A 22,594-nucleotide genomic window follows, 5' to 3' on the forward strand; every position below is an offset into this window, starting at 1 on the left:
TTCTTAGTTCACCAATCACGGCAGTCACATAGTGACTTCAAGGTTGCTAGTAGAAATTAAATTGAAATAATTAGTCATTTTATCAAAATGTATTTTATCATCGCGTTACACTGTTCTATTTATAATTCTTCATTTTTTAATTAAAAAAAAAATTAGCATCTTTCAAAATATATTTCGAGTTTTATTTATATAGTCTAAGTTTTTTTTTTTTTTCGTTTAAAAAGTAAAAAATAAGAAGACCAATTAGAGTTTAGTGATTATAATCAGATTAGATGCGATGAAAAAAATTAAATTACATTAAATTATTCAGTTTTTTTTTCGGTTTTGTTTAATTTATTTTTGATGGTATTTTAACTGTTTAGGTTGCAGCATCGAATTGGTGGTATTAATAATTTTAATTATTAATAGTTAAGTGCGTTCAGTCGATGTACTGGGCGAGCCAACGGAAGCCCTCGCCGTAGCCTTGTCTCTTTAAAACAGAGCACATAAATAATTCTAATGGACGACCGGGAATTTCACTTCGGGCAATTTTTCCCTGAAAAAAAAAAAATTTTTTTTGTTAATTTTTTATTAATTATTTTAATTATTAAAAATTTTTTTTATTAATTATTTCAATTATTAAAAAAAATTGTGTTAATTCTTTATTAATTATTTTAATATCTAAAAAAAATTTTTGTTAATTCTTTATTAATTATTTTAATTACTTGAAATAAAAATTTTAATTAATTTAATAATTGAACTGTTAATTAAAAATTTCAATTAATTTTATTGATAATTGACCTTTTAATTATTATTCAAAATTTCAATTTAAGTTTTATTAATAATTTAATTTAGTTTAATTGAAAATTAAATTTTTAATTGATAATTAAAATTAATTGAACTCAAAATTAAATTTTTAATAAATTTAATTAAAAAATTAAATTTTTTTTTACTATCAAAATTTTAATTAAAAAAAAATTAACTTATTAATACAAAACAATTTTTTTTACAAGTATTAATTATTCTAATTACTTGAAAAAATTTTTATTAATTATTTAATTATTTTAATTACTTGAATTAAAAATTTCAATTAATTTTATTGATAATTGACCTTTTAATTAATATTTAAATTTTTTATTCAAGTTTAATTAATAATTTAAATTAGTTTAATTAAAAATTGAATTTTTAATTAATAATTCAAATTAATTAAATTTAAAATAAAATTTTCAATAAATTTAATGAAAAAATTAAATTATTTTTTATAATCAAAATTCATTAAAATTAAAATTAATTTATTACAAATTATTAAACAAAATTTATTAAATTAATAATGAAATTTTTAATTTATTCAAATTTAAATTTCAAAAAAATTGACTTAATTATAAAAAAAAAATTTTTTTTTTTAATTAAAAATAATCATTTTTTAAATTGATTTTTAAAATTTTAAATGAAAATATTACCTTGCCGGTCGTTTGACCATATAAATTGAAGAAAGCTCTCAACTCATCTTCAGACGCAGCACCAGGCTTGTCAATTTTGTTCCCGAGTACAAGAACAGGACAGGTGCTAAGTTGTTCATCAGTTAGAAGAGTATCGAGCTCAGCACGTGATTCTGGAAGTCGCGTACGATCACTAGCGTCAACTAGAAACACAATAGCGTCTACTGCTGGGAAGTAATCTTTCCATACACGTCTTGCTTGTGTATGGCCTCCGAGATCGAATGTCGTGAATCTTATACTACCGATTGATAATTCTTCTGATGCTATTTTTCATAAAAACAAAAATTTTTTTTAATAATCATAATAATAATAATAAACAAATTTTTTCATTTCTTACTTTATTATTATTATTATTATTATTATTATTATTATTATTTTCGGCTATGAATTTTTTAAAGTAATAATAATAATAATGATAATAATAATAATAATAATAATAATAATAATAATAATAATAATAATAATAAAATAATAATAACATCTACGATTTTTTCTCTTATTATTATTATTATTATTATTATTATTATTATTATTATTATTATTATTATTATTATTATTACTATTATTACTATTATTATTACTGATCAGAATTTATTGAATAATAATAATAATAACCTCTACGATTTTTTTCTCTTATTATTATTATTATTATTATTATTATTATTATTATTATTATTATTATTATTATTATTATTACTATTATTGATCAGAATTCATTAAATAATAATAATAATAATATTAATCTCTACGATTTTTTTTCTCTCTTATGATTATTATTATTTTCGGCTATGAATTTTTTAAAGTAATAATAATAATAATAATAATAATAATATCTACGATTTTTTTCTCTTATTATTATTATTATTATTATTATTTAATAAATTCTGATCAATAATAATAATAATAATAATAATAATAATAATAACCTCTACGATTTTTTTTCTCCCTTATGATTATTATTATTTTCGGCTATGAATTTTTTAAAGTAATAATAATAATAATAATCTTCGTAATGATAAGAACATCTACAGTTTTTTAATTTCTTACTTTATTATTATTATTATTGTTATTATTATCGACTATGAATTTTTTGAAATAATGATAATAATAATAATGAAGTAAGAAATTAAAAAATTGCAGATAGTATTATTATTATTGGCTATGAATTTTTTTATATTATAATATTAATAGTAATAATAATAATAATAATAATAATAATAATAATAATAATAAAGTTAGAAATTAAAAAATGGCAGATGTCAGTATTATTATTGTTATTATTGTTATTACCAACTATGAATTTTTTTAAATAGTAATTATTATATTGATAATAAAAACAATAATAATAATAATGAGGTAAGTATTAGTAAAATTTATAATAATTAATAATTTACTTGGATGTAATGTAGGCACATGTTGTGCTAAACGATCATCTTTGAGCATATGTAATAATGTTGTTTTACCAGCATTATCTAATCCGAGGAATAATAATTTACCAACTTTTTTCCATAGGCCTGTAACAAAAAAAAAGAATTGTTATTTAAGAATTTTTATTTTTAGAAAGAAATAAAATTTTTATAAATTAAAAATCATTTTATCAGAAATATCATTAAGAAATCTAATTAAAGAAGTATCTTATCACTATAACAAAACTTTGTATCAATATTAGATTTAAAATATACTATTTTGTAGGGAATTCTCATCGAAAATTTTCCTTATCTTTTTTTTTTGATGAGACACTAAGTCTAAACTTATCTTAAAATTATTTTTTTTTTTACCTGAATAATATTACCTTTAATATGAAAAATAATTTTTAAATACTTAGTAAAAATTATAATTGTATGGAGCTTTGTTTTAACCGTAAAAATAACAAAGAATTATTTTAAGCTCCATAACTCAGTATTAAATGAATAATCTACTATCATGCTGTATCTAAATATGGGTGATTATGTACAAAGAAAATAATTGTTGAATAATTAATGTCGAGATTGTAATACTGAATCATAGAAATGAGTTAATATCAACAGAACAATAGTCAATTATTGATTTAATGAAAACACAACATTAAATTATAACAAGAATAAATACTAAACATTTTTAGAACTGTTTTTTTTTTTTTTTTTTCAATTTAAGATAATTAACAAAATTAGAATCATAACAATTTTATTTATATACTATATTGTTCAGCGTATTTATAAAAAATAATTGATAAATTGACAAAATTCATAATTTTTTTGAGTACTCAATTTAAAAATTTAAAAATTGTTTTATAATTTTAGAAATAGCAATAATCTATATTATTAAGAGAATAAGAAAAAAATTTTGTGCACAGAATAGTCACATGATAAAATCGGTTTTTTTAGTGAAATTTAGTGTCATTGCAAACATCTTGATTTGAATTTGTGCCATTTCAAAGTTTCATATCATTTTCACCGATAGTCAATTTATTATGATAAGTATTTAGGCTGCATTCAAAAATGCCCTATCTTTACATACATAATTAAGAAATGACCTTGTATCTTGTAAACTATTGACATTTTTAAAGATATAAGCTCACCCTGACATTGCACTCATCGAGACCTTTCATTTGAGTACCCACATCAATTTTTCATATATTTATATATATTATATATATGTATATATGAAAAATATATCAAAATGCATGTGGGTACTCAAATGAAAGCTCTAGATGAGTGTAACATCGAGATGAGCTGATATCTTTAACGATGTCAGTAATTAAGAAATGACCTTGTATCTTCTGAACTCTTGGCATTTTTAAAGATATAAGCTAACCCTGACATTATACTCATCAAGACCTTTTATTTGAGTACCCACATCAATTTTTCATATATTTATATATATTATATGTATGCATATAAAAAATATATCAAAAATGCATGTGGGTACTCAAAAGAAAGCTCTTGATGAGTGTAACATCAGAATGAGCTTATATTTTCAAAAGTATCATAAGTTATCAAAATACAATATAATTTCTTAATTATTGACATTTTTAAAGATATAAGCTCACTCCGACATTACACTCATCGAGACCTTTCATTTGAGTACCCACATTAATTTTTCATATATTTTATATATTTATATATATTATATATATGCATATATGAAAAATATATCAAAATTGCGTGTGGGTACTCAAATGAGAGCTCTTGATGAATGTAACATCTTAATGAGCTTATATCTTCAAAAATGTCAATATTTAAGAAAGTACAATGCAATTAAACAAAAATCATTATTTAATAACTCAAAATTTTATTTATTTATATTTCACAAGTTACTGTAGTCACGTAGTGACTGCAAAGTTGCTTGTATTTTAGATTTAAAAAAAAAAACAAAATTTTATAATTATATTTAAAAATTACCGTTGCAATTTTTTTCATTGTAATTTAATTGATGAAAAAACTAAAAATTTTTGAACTTCTAATTTTAGTCTCATTTTTTTTCTTAATTACAAAAACTGTAAATTTATAACTCTTAGCTAAATAATTAAAAACCATCTTAAAAAAATATTTTTTAAATAAAATATCTATAAAATTATATAAAAAGCCTCATCATAAAATATAAATTTTAAAATAGAATTTCTATAAAAAAAAAAAAACTAAAATTCGGAGAGATCAAAATTAACCTCACAAAATTTTCACAACTCCAAACTCCAAAAAAAAAAATTAAAAACTCACCTAAATAGCCAAGTACTCCAGTAAACCAATCGATAATGAACATATTTAATAATATCAATACAAATTGTACAAATTAATCCTCAAGTGTTACAGAAACTTGGATATTTATTTACTCTCCGTCGATTTAAAAATGACTCTGCAATAAAAATCAGTATCTATTATAATAATGTACACAACAAGTACCAATTACACTTATTTATACATTCATTTATGTATTTATATGTACATATATTGTTATCTATTGAAATCAAAGATGCGAAAATAAATTTTCTTAACCTTGAGAATTTAAAAAAATTTTTTTTTTTTTTAAATTGTTTTTGAAAAAAAAAATTATTTTCTTTTCATAAATAACAGCTGGTAATTTTTAATTTAATTTTACCAATACGCAATTTATAAATTAAATTTTAATTACCAAAAAAAGTATGTGCCTAAGTCTACATAAATACATTTATTGTACATTGTATGTAAAAAAAAAATGTGAAGTTTAAAAATAAAAAAAAAAAAATTAAAGCAAGTAGATAAAATAAAAATAAAAATTACTTACCAATTGATAAATATCATTAAAGTGTTTACGTATGTTGAATTTTTTTTGTTTAACAATGATAATTAATTGTTGATTAAATAACGTCACAGCTTGTTATGAAAAAACAATAATTAGTCTGGTGATTATTATTAAGGGTGTTTATTTTAATTATTGTGATTGTTAACGTGGCTCACCAGAAAATTTTAATAAATAATTGTCGAATATGGTGGCGAGTTTTAATTACAATTAGATATTTATTGTTGCTAAACTTTCACTTGAGAAAAAGTCACGGAGACTCGCTGGGTCTGAGCATGGACGAGCTGACGTTCAAGAAATCATTTGGTGGCAGTTGGCATTGATGACGTCTCTTTCCGGTTTTATTTGTTGTGTATAAGTGTGTTAATGTGTCACTGAGTTTTAAAAATGAGAGTGTGTGGGTAATTTACTATAGGAAGAGTATATGCGATTTTATGTTTAAGGTTTTTACGGTAGAGGGCGGTACTAAGCGTCCGGCGAAATTAAATATTTTGCGGGAAAAATTTGAATTTGTAATTTTTTAAACATTTTAATAAGAAGATATATATATTAGATATTATTATTAAGAGAATAAGAAAAATTTTGTGTCGAGGATATTCATATGATAAAATAAGGTTTTTTTTTAGTGAAATTTAGTGTCATTGCAAAGGTCTTGATTTGAACTTGTGCCTTTTCAAGGTTTCATATCATTTTCACCGATAATCAATTTATTATGATAAGTATTTAGGCGGCATTCGAAAATACTCTATCTTTAGATACATAATTAAGAAATGACCTTGTATCGTGTGAACTATTGACATTTTTAAAGATATAAGCTCATCCTGATGTTACACTCATCGAGACCTTTCATTTGAGTACCCACATCAATTTTTCATATATTTCATATATTTATATATATTACATATATGTACACATGAAAAATATATCTCAAAATGCATGTGGGTACTCAAATGAAAGGTTTCGATGTGCGTAATATCAGGATGAGCTTATATCTAAAAAAATGTCAATAATTAAGAAATTACCTTCTATCTTGTGAACTATTGACATTTTTTGAATATAAGCTCACCCCAACATTACACTTATCGAGACCTTCCATTTGAGTACCCACATCAATTTTTCATATATTTTATATATATTATATATATATTACATATATGTATATTTGAAAAATATATAAAAATGCATGTGGGTATTCAAATGAAAGATCTCGATGAGTGTAACATCGTGATGAGCTTATATCTTTAAAAATATCATAAGTTGGCAAAATACAATAGAATTTCTTAATTATTGACGTTTTTTACGATATAAGCTCATCCCGGTATTACACTCATCGAAACCTTTCATTTGAGTACCCACATCAATTTTTCATAAATTTCATATATTTATATATATTACATATATGTACATATGAAAAATATATCTCAAAATGCATGTGGGTACTCAAATAAAAGGTTTCGATGTGCGTAATATCAGTATGAGCTTATATCTAAAAAAATGTCAATAATTAAGAAATGACCTTGTATCTTGTGAACTATTGACATTTTTAAAGATATAAGCTCATTCCAACATTACACTTATCGAGACCTTTCATTTGAGTACCCACATCAATTTTTCATATATTTCATATATTGATATATATTACATATATGTACATATGAAAAATATATCTCAAAATGCATGTGGGTACTCAAATAAAAGGTTTCGATGTGCGTAATATCAGTATGAGCTTATATCTCAAAAAATGTCAATAATTAAGAAATGACCTTGTATCTTGTGAACTATTGACATTTTTAAAGATATAAGCTCACCCCCACATTACACTTATCGAGATCTCTCATTTGAGTACCCACATCAATTTTTTAGATATTTATATATATTATATATATATATATATATATATATATATATATATATTATATTTATATATATATATGTAAATATGAAAAATATATCAAAAATGCATCTGGGTACTCAAATGAAAGCTCTTGATGAGTGTAACATCGGGATGAGCTTATATACTTAAAAACTTCAATATTCAAGAAAGTAAAATGCAATTTAACAAAATTTAATATTTAATAAAGCAAAATTTTATTTATTCACAGTTCACAAGTCACCGCAGTCACGTAGTGACTGCAAGGTTGCTAGTATTTATTAATTAACTTATAACTATAAAAAATATTTTAAAAAAAATTGCACTTTTAATTTTTCAAATTTCCTACTAATTTATTTTGTTACAATGTTTCAATTAACACCGCTAGATGGCGCTAGCGCTCATTTATAAATTAGCGGGAAAAAAATTTAAAATATTCCGCCTATAAAAATTATAATTTTTCTCTAAATAAACTAAACAAACAATATAAATTCAATATAACATGTACTTGTACATCATACAAAGTTTATTTTTTTCGGACTAAAAATTACAATTTATTATTATCATTATTATTATTATTTAAAAAATTAAAATGAAAAAAGTGTTGATTTTTTTAAACTAGTTATTAAAAATTATAACACAAAAATTAATAAAAATTGTTGACTAAAAATTATTAAATAAACAAAATAAATAAACATACTATTTTTACAAACCGGCCTTGAAAAAGTCAAACCGTGTGTATATCTCTCATCGCATGTCAGTAACAACTGTTACTTGTTATTATGTCGATCAGTTTTAAAATTTACCTACGCAAATAAATACGTACCGCTCTAATATTTATTTATTATCAGTGAACATATGTTTAAATATATATTATTGTGTATTTTAATTAATTAAAACTATTTACACGGTAATTGACCTCAACAGCTGATAATTCACAAGTACAAATTAATTTTTTAAACATGTTAAATTAAACTAACCTAAAATTTTTTGCCGTTTTATTAATTAACCAAAAGTAAACAAAATAATTGAAAATAAAATATGACAGTTTATAAAATTTATAAAAAAATCATTTATTTATGTGATATTTTTTTTTAAATGTTATTAATTAAATTCAATAATAATAATAATAATAATAATAATAATAGAAAAGACCATGATTACATGATAATATAATTATCAGCTGTGAAAATACTAATTATTATTAATAAATAATTATTTTTATAAAAATATATTTTGAGGTTAAAATTTAATTAAAAAAAAATTTTTTAAGTGTTTAATTAAAGTAAAAAATTAATTAATTAATAAAAATGGTTTTTGAATCAATCGTCACGGAATTGTTAAACAAAATATTGGGAGAGTATGTTGAAAATTTGGATTACAAGCAATTAAAATTAAGCTTGTGGGGTGGTAAGTAATTTATTTAATAATATTAAATTTAATTTTTTGATTTTTTTTTTTTCGTTTATTAAATTAGAACTAAAAAATATTTTTTAAAAATTGCACTTGTAGTTTTTCAAGTTTTTTACAAAAGAACATTTTTTTGTGATGATTTTCTCAATGAAGAAAAATTCTAAAAATTTTCACAAGTCTAGTCTAGCTAACTTAATTTTCATATTTATTTATTTTAAATAGTTATTTTTATTTCATCCATAATTAAAATCAAATTAATAATTAATAATGGTAAATATTAATTTTTATGTATGTCAGCTGGTCAGTGTCTGTATGATGTCATCCTCATTATTGTCATGAGCTATTTATAGATTTGATATTACGGACTACATAATATTCGAACGATGACATAATTCTATAAATTTTTTTATTTATCATTTAACTTGACTTATTTATTTATTTTTTATTATTTGATTAATATAATTTTCGGTACTTAAAACTTGATTGAAAAATATTTACTGTCCTGATTTTTTTTTATTTTATTAGCGAGATTTTATTTATCAAGTTAGTAATTATTTGATTGATGATGACAATTTAAAATCAATTGTTTTTAAAAATTAATCAAAATTTTTTTAGAAATTCATATTAATATTTACTGTAAAATTAGTTAAGAAAGAAAAATAAATTTATGATTAAAATTTTGAAGATTTTAATTCAAGCAATATTTAGAAAAAATTTTTTTTTTATTGTAAAAAATAAATTATAAATTTAATAATTAGCTTAAAAATAAATTAAAGAATAAAAAATACCTCTCTTAATTTTTTAAATTATAAGAAATATAGTTATAATTATATTTTTCAAAGATTTAAAAAACATGACCCAGTGTGTATTTTTGTTAAAATATGAAAAAGCTAATGATTTTATTTAATTATTTTAGGTGATGTCGTCCTCAAAGATCTTTTGATAAAAGAGAGCGCTTTAGATGTCTTGGATCTCCCAATAAAGCTCGAATATGGTCGATTAGGTAAAAAAATTAAAGAACATTATGAAAAAAAAAAAAAAACTAGTAAATATAGTACTATATAATAAATTAAAAATAAACTTCATTTCAAACAGTAAAATTGAGATTTTAATAATTAGTTAATTATTGCAACCTAGTTAGAAACCTTGCAGTTGCAACTATGTGACTGCCGTGACTTATGAACTACAAATAAATAAAATTTGGATTTATTAATTAATGAATTTTGTTAAATTGTACTGTACTTTCTTAACTGTTGACTTTTTTAAAGATCTAAGCTCATCTCGATGTTACACTCATCTAGAGCTTTCATTTGAGTACCCACATGCATTTTCATATATACATATATATAATATATATAAATATATGAAAAATTGATGTAGGTTCTCAAATGAAAGGTCTCGATGAGTGTAATGTCAGGGTGAGCTTATATCTTTGAAAATGTCAATAGTTCACTACATAGAAGGTCATTTTTTAATTATTGACATTTTTGAAGACATAAACTCATCCTGATGTTACACTCATCAAGAGCTTTCATTTGAGTACCCCCATGCATTTTTCATATATTTTTCATCTATACATATATATATAAATATATGAAATATATAAAAATTTGATGTGGGTACTCAAATAAAAGGTCTCGATGAGTGTAACATCAGGATGAGCTCACATCTTTGAAAATGTCAATAGTTCACTACATAGAAGGTCATTTTTTAATTATTGACATTTTTTAAGATATAAGCACATCCTTATGTTACACTCATCAAGAGCTTTCATTTGAGTACCCACATGCATTTTTGATATATTTTTCATATATACATATATATAATATGTATAAATATATGAAAAATTGATGTGGGTGCTCAAATGAAAAGTCTCGATGAGTGTAACGTAACATCAGGATGAGCTTATATCTTAAAAAATGTCAATAGTTCTCAAGATACAGGATCATTTCTTAATTAAGTATCTAGAGATAGAGCATTATCGAATGCAGCCTACTCTCCTCGAAAGGGAATTTTATAAAACATCAGAAATTTTTTTAATTCCAGGTAAACTAATCCTCAAAATCCCATTCAAAGACATCTGGAACGGACAAATCGACTGCATAATCGAAGAACTCTATTTATTAATAGTCCCATCAAGCCAAGTAAAATATGACCCGGAGAAAGAAGCGAAGTACTCTTTGGACGCGAAGCACGCGGAGCTTGCTCGCATCGAGAAAAACAAGCTGCTGTTGGAGCAGTCTAAGCAGGCGGAAAAAATCGACGACTCTATGCTCGAAAAGCTCCTCGCGCGGATGATCAAGAACATCCACGTGGAAATCAAGAGCATCCACGTGCGCTACGAGGACCACGTGACCTTCAAGCCACACGAGTTTGCAATCGGCTTGACACTAAACCGGTTAGCACTCGAGTCCTGCAACACCTCCTGGACGACCACGGAGAACATGAAGGACATGTACTCAATCCCGCAGATCTTCAAGCTGCTAACCCTGGACGGGTTCTCCATCTACTTAAACCCGAGTCTGATGCAGTTCAGCAAGCAAGCTTCCAGCGCTTACTTAAAGCTGTTCCATGACTCGATAGCTACTACAGAGAATATTCCTCCGGACTATCAGTATCTTTTAGGACCCATCAACGTCAAAGCTAAATTGAAGCTCAACCCTAAGCCGGAGACTGATGGGAGCAACTACCAGATCCCTAAAATTTGGTTAGATCTTGAGATGGAGAAGCTAAGGATTGGCTTGACAAAGCGGCAATACGCCACCTTGCTACAGCTCGGTGAAGGTTAGTTAGTTAGTTAGATAAGGAAGTTCGAGCGTAACTAATGAGTCAAAATAATGTTAAAATTTTTTTTAAATTCTAGTCTTTCCAATATTCGTAAAAATTCTTTATTTTAATTAAAAATAATTTAAACAATTTAATAATTGATGATTTTTACTTATTTAATAAAATAAAGTAATAAAATGACATTGGTATTTATTACTTGCCGGATTAAATAAACAGATTTGGCAACAGCGCGTTTGATTATACCCATTACAGAGACGTGGATCAGCGTGTCAGTTAAATATTTCTCTCTCTGTAACTATATTTCTGTCCTTTTCTTTTTTCTTAGCTGTTGACGCGACGTTGCCAAATCTTTATTCGAATAAATAGCTGACGATAAACGAGTCAAAAACATTAAATTAAACTTTAAATATTTCTAAAATTATATCGGTAATGTATTATTATTAAATTTTTTTTATATTTTACAATAATCCAAGTTTCTTGTGTATAGTTTTTTATTCGTTAAAATTGGGAGGTTAATATTGAAAAAAATAATTAAAGTCTCGACTAAAGTTTGTCCGCCATAAGAGCCCGTGTATAAGGAGATAAAAAATGTGATTTTTGAAATTTAATATCTAAGTAACTAAACGGTGAATCTTTTTTAAATTTTGGGATTAGATCAATTACGCATTTATTAATACGTATACTTAATTTCAAAGCTCAAAGTTGGAAATTATTTTTTACATTAGATTCGCTCGAACCTTCTTAAATATATTCGCGCGCCTAAAGGTAAAAGGGCCTATAAAGAGTTAATAGGGATTTGTGCTGAAAGGGTGTATGAAAAATTTTTTTTTGCCATTCGGTTTGAAATTGTCTGAAACGTAAAAGTCTGTGAAAAAAAAAGTTAGTATCCTAAAGCTGAAAGGGCGTATCTCAAGACATACGCCCTTTCAGCTTTAAGAAAAGTACTACTTAAAGGTAAAAGGGCGTATAAAAAAAATTGTAGTTTTGATACCAAATGTTAAATAATAGTTTCACAAGACCAGTTATACTTAAATAACAGCCTCATATACAAAGTTTGGCATAAACAAATAGAAAATAAATCAATCAAAAACAAATTACGTAAAAATTAAGTAATAAAAAAAATCACAATGACAGATAACATTAAAATATTTTGAAATTTCCCGCTTTAATCGCCCTATTGAATATAAATATTGGTGCCGTTCACAGAATAGCTGTTTCATCATGATCAAGAATCCAGATCCAAATTTGATAACTATTTCTTAAAATAAAAAGCGAGAAAATAATCACGCGTACTTTATTGTTTATTGGATATATTTTCTTTTTTAACTTTAAAAAATTGTATAGTTGAGGTTTTACGCCCCTGCTACCACAGAAAGTTTTTTTTTTCAAATTTTTAAACTACGAATATGTTCTTTTTTAAACTGGCCGAAAAAAAAATTATATACCTTTTCACCTTTAGATCACCAAAATTTCGAATTCTTAAAAGTAAAAGGACGTATAATTAAAGACATACGCCCTTTTACCTTTGTAATTTTTTTTATCAATTTTAAGCGTAGAATGTGTCTACTACTCGATTGGCAATAAAAAAAAAAATATGCGCCTTTTTACCTTTGCAAAGGTAGGGTTCATGCCAAAAGAGCGTATAAAAAAAATTTTGTTTGCTATTCTTTTGAGAATTGCTCGAAACGTAATGATCTGCAGAAAAAAAATTTTTGATGTACTAACGCCAAAAGGGCATATCTTAGGATATACGCCCTCTTGGCTTTAGGAAATTATCGGTCTAAAGCCAAAAGAGCGTATAAAAAAATCAGGATTTTTCATAATTTCAAACAACAGTCTTCAAAATTGTCCAGAAAAAGTTTGTGAAAAGAAAGTTTTGAAAAAGTCGACATATTCGATTGTAGTAAATTTAAATTTTCATCATTTTGGACAGTCCAATAATTAAAAAAGCATTTGAATTAAAAATTTTTTCGCGTACTAAAATTTTATATTTTTTATAAATTTCCTTCTTATTCGTTGCATAAAATTGTAGTTAAAATTCATAATATGTATGTATAGAATGAAAAACATCTTATTATAAGTAAGAAATTATTAACTAATCGTTAAAAAATTTTTCGAGCTGAGTATAGCTGAATATAGATCTGATGAAAACTCTATTTTCAAAAAACGGGGTATAACCAATAACTTCCCGCTTTTAGAAAATTTTTAATTTTCTTAATGGGAAGTTAAAAATTATACGCCCTTTTGGTTTTAGATCACTAAATTTTCAGTGTTCTAAAGCCAAAAGGGCGTATAACTTGAGACATAGGCCCTTTTGGCTTTGGAATTTTTTTTTTATTTTTAGGCTTAGAACATGTTTACAAAACAATTGGCACCAAAAAAAAAAAATTATATGCCCTTTTGGTTTTGTAAAGCCAAAAGGGCATATAACTTTTATACGCCCTTTTGGCTTTTGGCACGCGAATCGTTCATTAAATATTTCATTGTTAATTTTAAGGTCTCGACAGAGCGAAGAAAGCAGCGCCGTTCCGCAAGTTCCGTCCCGATGTTCCAAGTTACCGTGGGCACTACAAAGACTGGTGGAAGTTCACGTACAAATGCGTGTTAGAGGAACACGTCGTAAGATGTCGCCGTAATTGGAACTGGGCGCACATGAAGGAACACCGCGACCTCTGTCGGGAGTACGCGGAAGTTTACCAAACCAAACTAACCTCTAAAAAGCCTGTTCCAGCGATAGAAGAACGGCTGACGCACTGCGAGCGACATCTGGATCTTTTTAACCTTGTTGTGATCCGCCAACAAATAGAACTCGAGGTAGAGCGACTCGCTGAGAAGCAGAAGAGCATCAAGGCTGAGCGAGGATGGTTCGGGTTCCTCTGGGGTTCCTCTCAGCAGAAAGAAGAAGAGGAACTCAATTCAGCTGCTGCGATTATGAAAAAATTCCAAGATGCTATGACCCCAGCGGAAAAGGAAAAGTTGTACAGAGCTATTGATTATCAGGAAAATTCTGCTCCTGCTCACTATCCGGAACACTATGAAATGGTGGACATGATGTTCTATCTTCATGGATTGCAGATTAGTGTTTCTGATACGGATAAAGAGGAGCCTAGTGTTCTGGATGTGGCGCTAAATGGCGTGCGCAGTGCGTTTAAACTTAGGCCTGCTGCTAATTCGGTTTTTGTTACTGTCTCGTTGAAGGAGATGCGGATGCTTGGGGTTAAGCAGAAGGATGAAATACCTGAGTTGGTTCTTAGTGAACATGAATGCTCGGATGTGCTTTTTAATGTTAGTTATGAGAAGAATCCGCTGGATAAATCTTGTGGGGATAGAGTTATTGTTAATTCTAAGGCTGTTCATTTTGTGTATGATGCGCAGACCATTATTGAATTAGTTAAATTATTCAAGGTGAGAATTTTTATTTTTATTTATTAGACTAGAATTTTTTTTTTACTGAGAGTGGAAAAAGTAAAGTTTTATTTTTTAGTTTAATTTTTTTAACTATTTTTGGCTCAAGATTAATGATCAAGTAACTAAATTCTCTAAATAAGAAATCTAATTTGAAATTTCTATAATTTTATTTCTGAGCTAAAGAAATGAAAATTTTTCTCACTTTTTTTTTTTTTTTTAATTTTTTACAATTAAAAATGATTAAAATTATTTTTTTATAACATAGAAAATTTTTTGGTAAATCTTTACAAGGGTCAACAATAGGGTGCTTCAAAAAAACTTTTTAATTTTTTTTTTTTAAGGAAGTCCTTTCGCTCCAGTTGAGTCACAACAACTGTAGTAGTCAATATTCGATAAATTAAAATAAAAAACCCATAAAAATTCCTAAAATTAAAAAATAAATAGTATATGAGGCATTAATCGTTGAAATTTTGAAAATTAAAAAATAAAAATAGTTAAATACAAAAATTAATCTGACTCTTGTAAATCAGCTGTTAGTAACCTGTCCGTGATTTGGCAACGCTTTATTTCGGTTTTTTACATTTTTATTTGCACAATATAACCTTAGCCATGTTTAACTTTTTGCAGTCAATGTGAATAAATAAATTAATTAAAAATGTTTAGTCATAAAACCATAACATTCTAATGTCTCATGGCAGGAATGCTAGTATTTTTTAATTATTGTTTTATTTTTCAATTATGAAATATGAAAATTTGTTAACAATAAATTAACTTATAAGTATGTATGAAAAACATAAACGCGTTAAAGTTTAGTTTGAATTTATTGAATGGTCTGAAGCTCGCGCGCTACACAACATTGCCAAATGTTCTGACGCCATTTAAATGTAGGTTACTTAAAAATTTTCTGTGATTTAATAATTTTAATTTCTCCACAAATTCCACGGCAACTTATACATTTTATTGCAAAAAATCAAACCTGAATATTTCGAAAACCTTATTTTGAGTTTTTTTTTACCCCATTTATTCGGTGATTAATGCCATAATTCGAGAAAGTTGTTAAGGTCTGACTTCCTCGTAAGACTCGGAAAAAATACTAACATTTTTAGAAATTTTTTTTTTTCAAAAATTTCCTCGGTGAAGAATGAATTAAATTTCACTAGTAGATACATAAGGACTTTAACTATTAGATAAAAATTAATTTTATGCATAATCTAATATTTTTTATTTAATACTGTTGGCGAAAGGACCTCCTTAACTCTTACCCTCTCAAATGTTTCTATTTGATATAAAAAAAATCCTCACCAAACATGAGCCCTATAGCTCAACTCTAAAGGGTCGCTATTTTTATTTTAGTTTCCCATTTAATTAACATGGGAAAAATTCTTTTTTGTTTTGTAACGTCCACGTTTTCAAAATATAATTCATTTAATTAGTCCCCGGCTCGAAATTTGCTCGCCGGAGTCCAGGGTCATAAACGGGGATCACATTATCAATAACAAAATATAAACAAAACACTTCATTTTAAATAAATCAAAGAAAAAGGAAACCTCTTTATTGGCCTGATCATGATAATACACGAAATAAACAATATAAGCAAATTAAACAATATAGACAATACATTAGAACACTCTTTTCACAGATATTCGCGGTTCAAAATCATTAACGCGGTTCAAAATCAAGAAACAATATAAGCAATATACACTAATACAATAGAAACTTTCTATCCAAACATACACGACGGTATTCACGGTTCAAACTCAAAAAAACGCGGTCTACAAAATACTAACTAGTTTCCCAATAACACCTCCTCCCCCCTCAGGGCGACTAGCCGTCATCCCTGTGGGGTCCTAAACTCTACCCTGAGAGCAAGTGGAGAGTATCCTCCTCGCTCCCACCTACACGGCTTATGATCACCTACCGTACCTCAGCTGAAGGCTTCGGCACGGGGAGTAGCACTTTCATCCGGTCGGTTCACGATACTTACCTGGGTCTTGGTCAGACTCCAGGTAGAGTATCATCCTCTAGAATTACTTGGTGAAGAGTATTCATCCGAGTAATTCTCCCGAGAAAGAATTGCTTTTCCGTGCCAAAATTTTGGAGTTTATCATATTTAAAATTTTTACTTAAAGCGAACGAAATTGGAAATTTATCGCCATCTGTCCGGCGTCATCGAACGAGCATTTAAAAATAATTATTTATTATTTTAATCGTAATTTCCTTCATTTTCTATCCATTCGTTTCGTCAAATTCACAATTCTTTATTATTTTAATCGCAATTTCTTTCATTATATATCCATTCGTTGATTTTCCATACTAAATTTCCCTCGGGACTTATAAAATCTTCGCTTACCTTAATTATTTCTTACAAAATAATAATCGTCATTTCTTTCATTTTATATCCATTCATCGCTTTCCCATACTAAATCTTGTTCGGAACTTAGAATAATTTTCCCAGTCTTTTAATTTCTTTTACAATTAATTTCTTTTGCTCGGTTAATTCGCTCGGCTTCATAATAATTTCTCACACGCTTAATTTCTTAATTTAATCATACCTTCGGTAACAATAATATAATATTATTAACTAAATAAATACAATAATTAAATAATAATCTCCGCACTAGTAACAATAATTGTTTCTATTAATTTTTAAGTAATTAATAAAAATAAACTAAGATACTCAAATACAAAAAGTAAAATCTAGGTCATAGTTTTAAATTGAATTTACACATAATTTACGCAATTTTTTACAAAAAACCATTTTACATCCTTAAACTAGAGTCTGAGCTTTACAAAACTCTAAGACAAATTATGATTATCGCTACAAAAAAACTAGTTACAGCCATTTAAAAATAACTAAATTTCGAAATTTAAAGAAATAGTTGGCAATTGGGTCATTCCATGTCAAATCGACAAATAGTTGGAATCGATCTCTTCCGATTTGGACAAATTTTGGTCAGAAGTTTTCGTTTATCATAAAACGAAGTTCTGCCAAAAGAAAAACAATAAAAAAATTTTTTTCAATCTTTTCAGTTTTTCAATTTTGTTTTTGTAATATCTCGAACGCTATTGTAGATATAAGAATGGCCTTTTGTTTGTTTAAAAGGGGACACAGGGTTATTGAAAAAAAAATATTTTGGAAAAAAATTTTCAAAAATGTAAAATTTTCAATTTTCAAAATGACGATCGAAATTAAAATTTTAGCTCAATTTATACTCATCTTAAAAGATTCTGAAATTTTTAGAAGGGTGTTTTTTTTTTTTCAAAAATATTAATTTTTGAATTTCAAAAAAAAATTTTTTTTCGTTTTTTGCAACTTTTAAATAAAGTAAATAACTGAAATTGTTTAAAATTTATAAGTAATTAATTTATTGCCAAAAAATTATTTTTTTCTAATTCTAGAAAATTTTTTTTTTTTCAAAAAAAAAATTACTGTGAGAAAAATTTTTATGTGTGCACCTCAAAAATAAAGTTGTTTAAAATAAAAAAAAATCAATTTATTGTCAAAAAATTATTTTTTTTCAATTTTAGAAAATTTTTCTTTCAACAAAAAAATTACTGTAAAAAAAATTTTATTTTTATTAAAACTGTATTTTTATACACGTGATATTAGTTTTGCGCATGCGCTACGTTCGTTCCTTACCGATAATACACGACTAACTCCGACAACAACCGAACATTGAATTTTCCACATTATCCTCCATATTTGTTAAATAAATCACATTTTGCTTAAATAAAAAAATTTTTTACAATTTCCACTATCAAAGATTACAATTATCAACAATATAATAAATTAAAAAAAAATATTTTTCTTTTAGGTATCAAATCAATCCGCTCTAAATCAGATCCAGCAAGCTGCTGCCGAAAGATTAGAAGGCCTGAAGGAAATGTCAGCCTTAGGATTGGAATACGCGATCCAGAAGCACTCTCAACTGGACATCCAAGTAGATTTAGAAGCTTCCCAATTGATTGTCCCGCAGAACGGATTCTACCGCGAAAAGGAGTCGATGATCGTGATAAACCTCGGAAGCCTGAAAATACACACCCTGGCGAAGCCAAAAGACGAAATGTCCTCGCAGTCGGTGCGACAGCTGGTCAGCATGGGCAAGAGCGAGGAAGATATCATGATGCACTTGCGTGAGCATTCTTACGACCGATTCGCCCTCAAAATTGTCAACTTCCAAGCGCTGGTGGTGACCAAAAACGAGGACTGGAGAGTCGGACTATCAATGTCCTCCAGCCCGATGGTGATCTTGCAGCCTACTACCTTGGAGATTCAGTTCCACAAGTGCCTAGTGACCGACGACCCGGTTCTGCCCAAAATGAGGATCATCGGAGAGTTGCCTTCTTTGGCGCTCTGCATTCCCGGAACTCGGCTCCTGGAAGCTGTTTCTATTGTCCAGAGTATTCCTTTCCCTGAAGATGAGTCTGAGATCCAGCCTATGCCTCTTGCTAAATCCATGTCACAGCTGTCGATCAATTACGTTAAGGAGCTCGCGAAACCGGTTGTTGAAGTTACTGAGGACGTAGTTGTGCAAACTACTGATCTAGAGGCGAAATTTGTCATGCAGGAGTTCACTTTGACGGTCTTTAAAACTGAGGAAGTCAAGCCTTTTATAAAAGTTGAGGTAATTGTAAATATTTATTTGTTGCTCTTGTGAAATTATCTATATTATTAAGAGAATAAGCAAAATTTTGTGGCCAGTCATTTATGATGATAAGTTTTTAGGCTTTAGAATAATACATAATTAAGAAATGACCCTGTATCTTGTGAACTATAGACATTTTTAAAGATATAAGCTCATCCCGATATCACACTCATCAAGACCTTTCATTTGAGTACCCACATCAATTTTTCATATACTTATATATATTACATATATGTATACATGAAAAATATATCAAAATGCATGTGGGTACTCAAATAAAAGGTTTCGATGTGCGTAACATCAGGATGAGCTTATATCTTTAAAAATATTAATAATTAAGAAATGATCTTGTATCATGTCAACTATTGACATTTTTAAAGATATAAGCTCACCCCGTCATTATACTCATCGAGACCTTTCATTTGAGTACCCACATCAATTTTTCATATATTTTGTATATTTATATATATTACATATATGTATATATGAAAAATATATCAAAAATGCATGTGGGTACTCAAATGAAAGCTCTTGATAAGTGAAACACTGGGATGAGCTTATATCTTTACAAATTTCAACAATTAAGAAATTACATTGTATTTTGTGAACTATTGAAATTTTTAAAGATATGAGCTCACTCCGATATTACACTCATCGAGACCTTTCATTTGAGTACCCACATCAATTTTCATATATTTATATATATTACATATATGTATACATGAAAAATATATCAAAATGCATGTGGGTACTCAAATAAAAGGTTTCGATGTGCGTAACATCAGGATGAGCTTATATCTTTAAAAATGTCAATAGTTCACAAGATACAAGGTCATTTCTTAATTATTGACATTTTTAAAGATATAAGCTCACCCCGACATTATACTCATCGAGACCTTTCATTTGAGTACCCACATCAATTTTTCATATATTTTGTATATTTATATATATTACATATATGTATATATGAAAAATATATCAAAAATGCATGTGGGTACTCAAATGAAAGCTCTTGATAAGTGAAACACTGGGATGAGCTTATATCTTTAAAAATTTCAACAACTAAGAAATTACATTGTATTTTGTGAACTATTGACATTTTTAAAGATATGAGCTCTCTCCGATATTACACTCATGGAGACCTTTCATTTGAGTACCCACATCAATTTTCATATATTTATATATATATTATGTATATGTATATATGGAAAATATATCAAAAATGCATGTGGGTACTCAAATGAAAGCTCTTGATGAGTGAAACACTGGGATGAGCTTATATCTTTAAAAATTTCAACAATTAAAAAATTACATTGTATTTTGTGAACTATTGACATTTTTAAAGATATGAGCTCACGCCGATATTACACTCATGGAGACCTTTAATTTTAGTACCCACATCAATTTTCATATATTTATATATATTATGTATATGTATATATGGTAAATATATCAAAAATGCATGTGGGTACTCAAATGAAAGCTCTTGATGAGTGCAACACCGGGATGAGCTTATATCTTTAACAATGTCAATAGTTAAAAAAAAATACAGTGCAATTCAACAAAAGTCATTATTCAATAAAGCAAAATTTTATTTATTTATATTTCACAATTCACGGCAATCACATAGTGACTGCAAGTTTGCTAGTATAGATGATATAAATAATATAAATTCTAGGTCTTGAAAGTAGAAGCTGAAATGACAACTCGTAGCTATGAGCAGGACATCAAGCTGAGATTGGGAGGAATCCAGGTAACACAGTACCACAAAGACGAGGAGATATTTATGATAAACACGCCGATGACCTCTGGACACCAAGTGTATCTGATAGTCCTGAACTTCATGGCCGTGAACAAACGCTCGCCGGAATTTACGACTCGCCACGGCTCGGTGGTTAATCTTCTTAGGCTTGAGTTTACTACCCTGGATGTTCTTCTGCACCAAGAGTCGCTGATCAGTGTTCTGAAGTATGTCAACGAAGTTCAGGACAAAGTCACTCCGCGCAGTTCGTTAGAATCTAGAGTTGCGACCACCAGAGATAAGTTTTCTCAACTTTCCGCAATCCAGGAAGACACCTCGATGTTTTTCAAAGATCAGCAGAAAAAAGCCAAAGGCAGAAGTAAGAAAGTCGTTGTAGAGTGCATTGACTTGAAGATAAAAGCCAAATTTGGAACCATTAGTCTGAAGATTGCCAATGAGAAGCAAGAAATTAGTGCATTCTTGATTCAAGGGATCACTGCGGGATATATTATGAAGGTATGATTGAATTTTTATTCAAAGTATAATTTAAAATTGATAATTACGTACTGGATAGAAAATTAAATTACTAGATAGTTTAAAATTAAATCGATATGCTGCCTGGTCATTATTTGGTTCCTTGATCGTATATAATTTAGAGAATAAAGAAAATTTTTGTCCCCGACATATTTATATGGTACAATAAATTTTTTAAAATTGAATTTAGCATCATTAAAAAGGTCGAAGCCTTAATTTTAGTTGAAGTTATTAACGACAAAATAAAAGAAAAATATTTAAATAGTTTATTTGTTTCCATCATTTTTAAATTAAGGAAATTCGAGCGTAACTTAAGAGTCAAAATAGTGTTAAAATTTTTTTTTACTTTCAGTCTTCCCAATATTCGTAAAAATTCTTTATTTTAATTTAAAATAATTCGATTCAATAATTAATGATTTTTACTTATTTAATAAAATAAAGTAATAAAATGACTTTCATATTT

The 22,594-nt window shown here is 27.0% G+C and overlaps 2 protein-coding genes across 4 annotated transcripts in view; one reads left to right on the plus strand and one right to left on the minus strand.

Moving 5' to 3' along the window:
- Positions 1–310: 310 nt before the first annotated feature.
- LOC123264320 (GTP-binding protein SAR1b) lies at positions 311–15,349 on the minus strand. 3 transcript variants are annotated; one of them, XM_044727552.1, is made up of 6 exons: positions 5,891–6,043; positions 5,718–5,806; positions 5,174–5,309; positions 2,873–2,992; positions 1,440–1,741; positions 311–535 (listed from the first exon to the last, which is right to left on the minus strand). In XM_044727552.1, exons 3-6 carry the CDS (start codon positions 5,214–5,216, stop codon positions 419–421), a joined length of 582 nt encoding a protein of 193 aa, XP_044583487.1. In that variant the 5' UTR covers positions 5,217–5,309; positions 5,718–5,806; positions 5,891–6,043; the 3' UTR covers positions 311–418. The 3 variants fall into 3 exon arrangements, with proteins under 3 accessions (XP_044583487.1, XP_044583488.1, XP_044583486.1); XM_044727553.1 differs by lacking the exons at positions 5,718–5,806; positions 5,891–6,043 and adding an exon at positions 15,334–15,349 and having other exon boundaries at positions 5,174–5,252; XM_044727551.1 differs by having other exon boundaries at positions 5,718–6,043.
- The window catches only part of LOC123264319 (vacuolar protein sorting-associated protein 13), a 41,499-nt gene continuing 27,784 nt past the window's right edge, over positions 8,880–22,594 (plus strand). Inside the window, exons 1-6 of the mRNA XM_044727550.1 lie at positions 8,880–9,012; positions 9,932–10,018; positions 11,062–11,799; positions 14,300–15,207; positions 19,026–19,835; positions 21,535–22,113. Of these exons, the coding sequence (XP_044583485.1) occupies positions 8,913–9,012; positions 9,932–10,018; positions 11,062–11,799; positions 14,300–15,207; positions 19,026–19,835; positions 21,535–22,113 (3,222 nt within the window). The 5' untranslated portion in view covers positions 8,880–8,912. The remainder of the gene's footprint in view (positions 9,013–9,931; positions 10,019–11,061; positions 11,800–14,299; positions 15,208–19,025; positions 19,836–21,534; positions 22,114–22,594) is intronic.

This window comes from Cotesia glomerata, linkage group LG4 (assembly GCF_020080835.1).
Source record: "Cotesia glomerata isolate CgM1 linkage group LG4, MPM_Cglom_v2.3, whole genome shotgun sequence".
Taxonomy (NCBI): Eukaryota; Metazoa; Arthropoda; class Insecta; order Hymenoptera; family Braconidae; genus Cotesia; species Cotesia glomerata.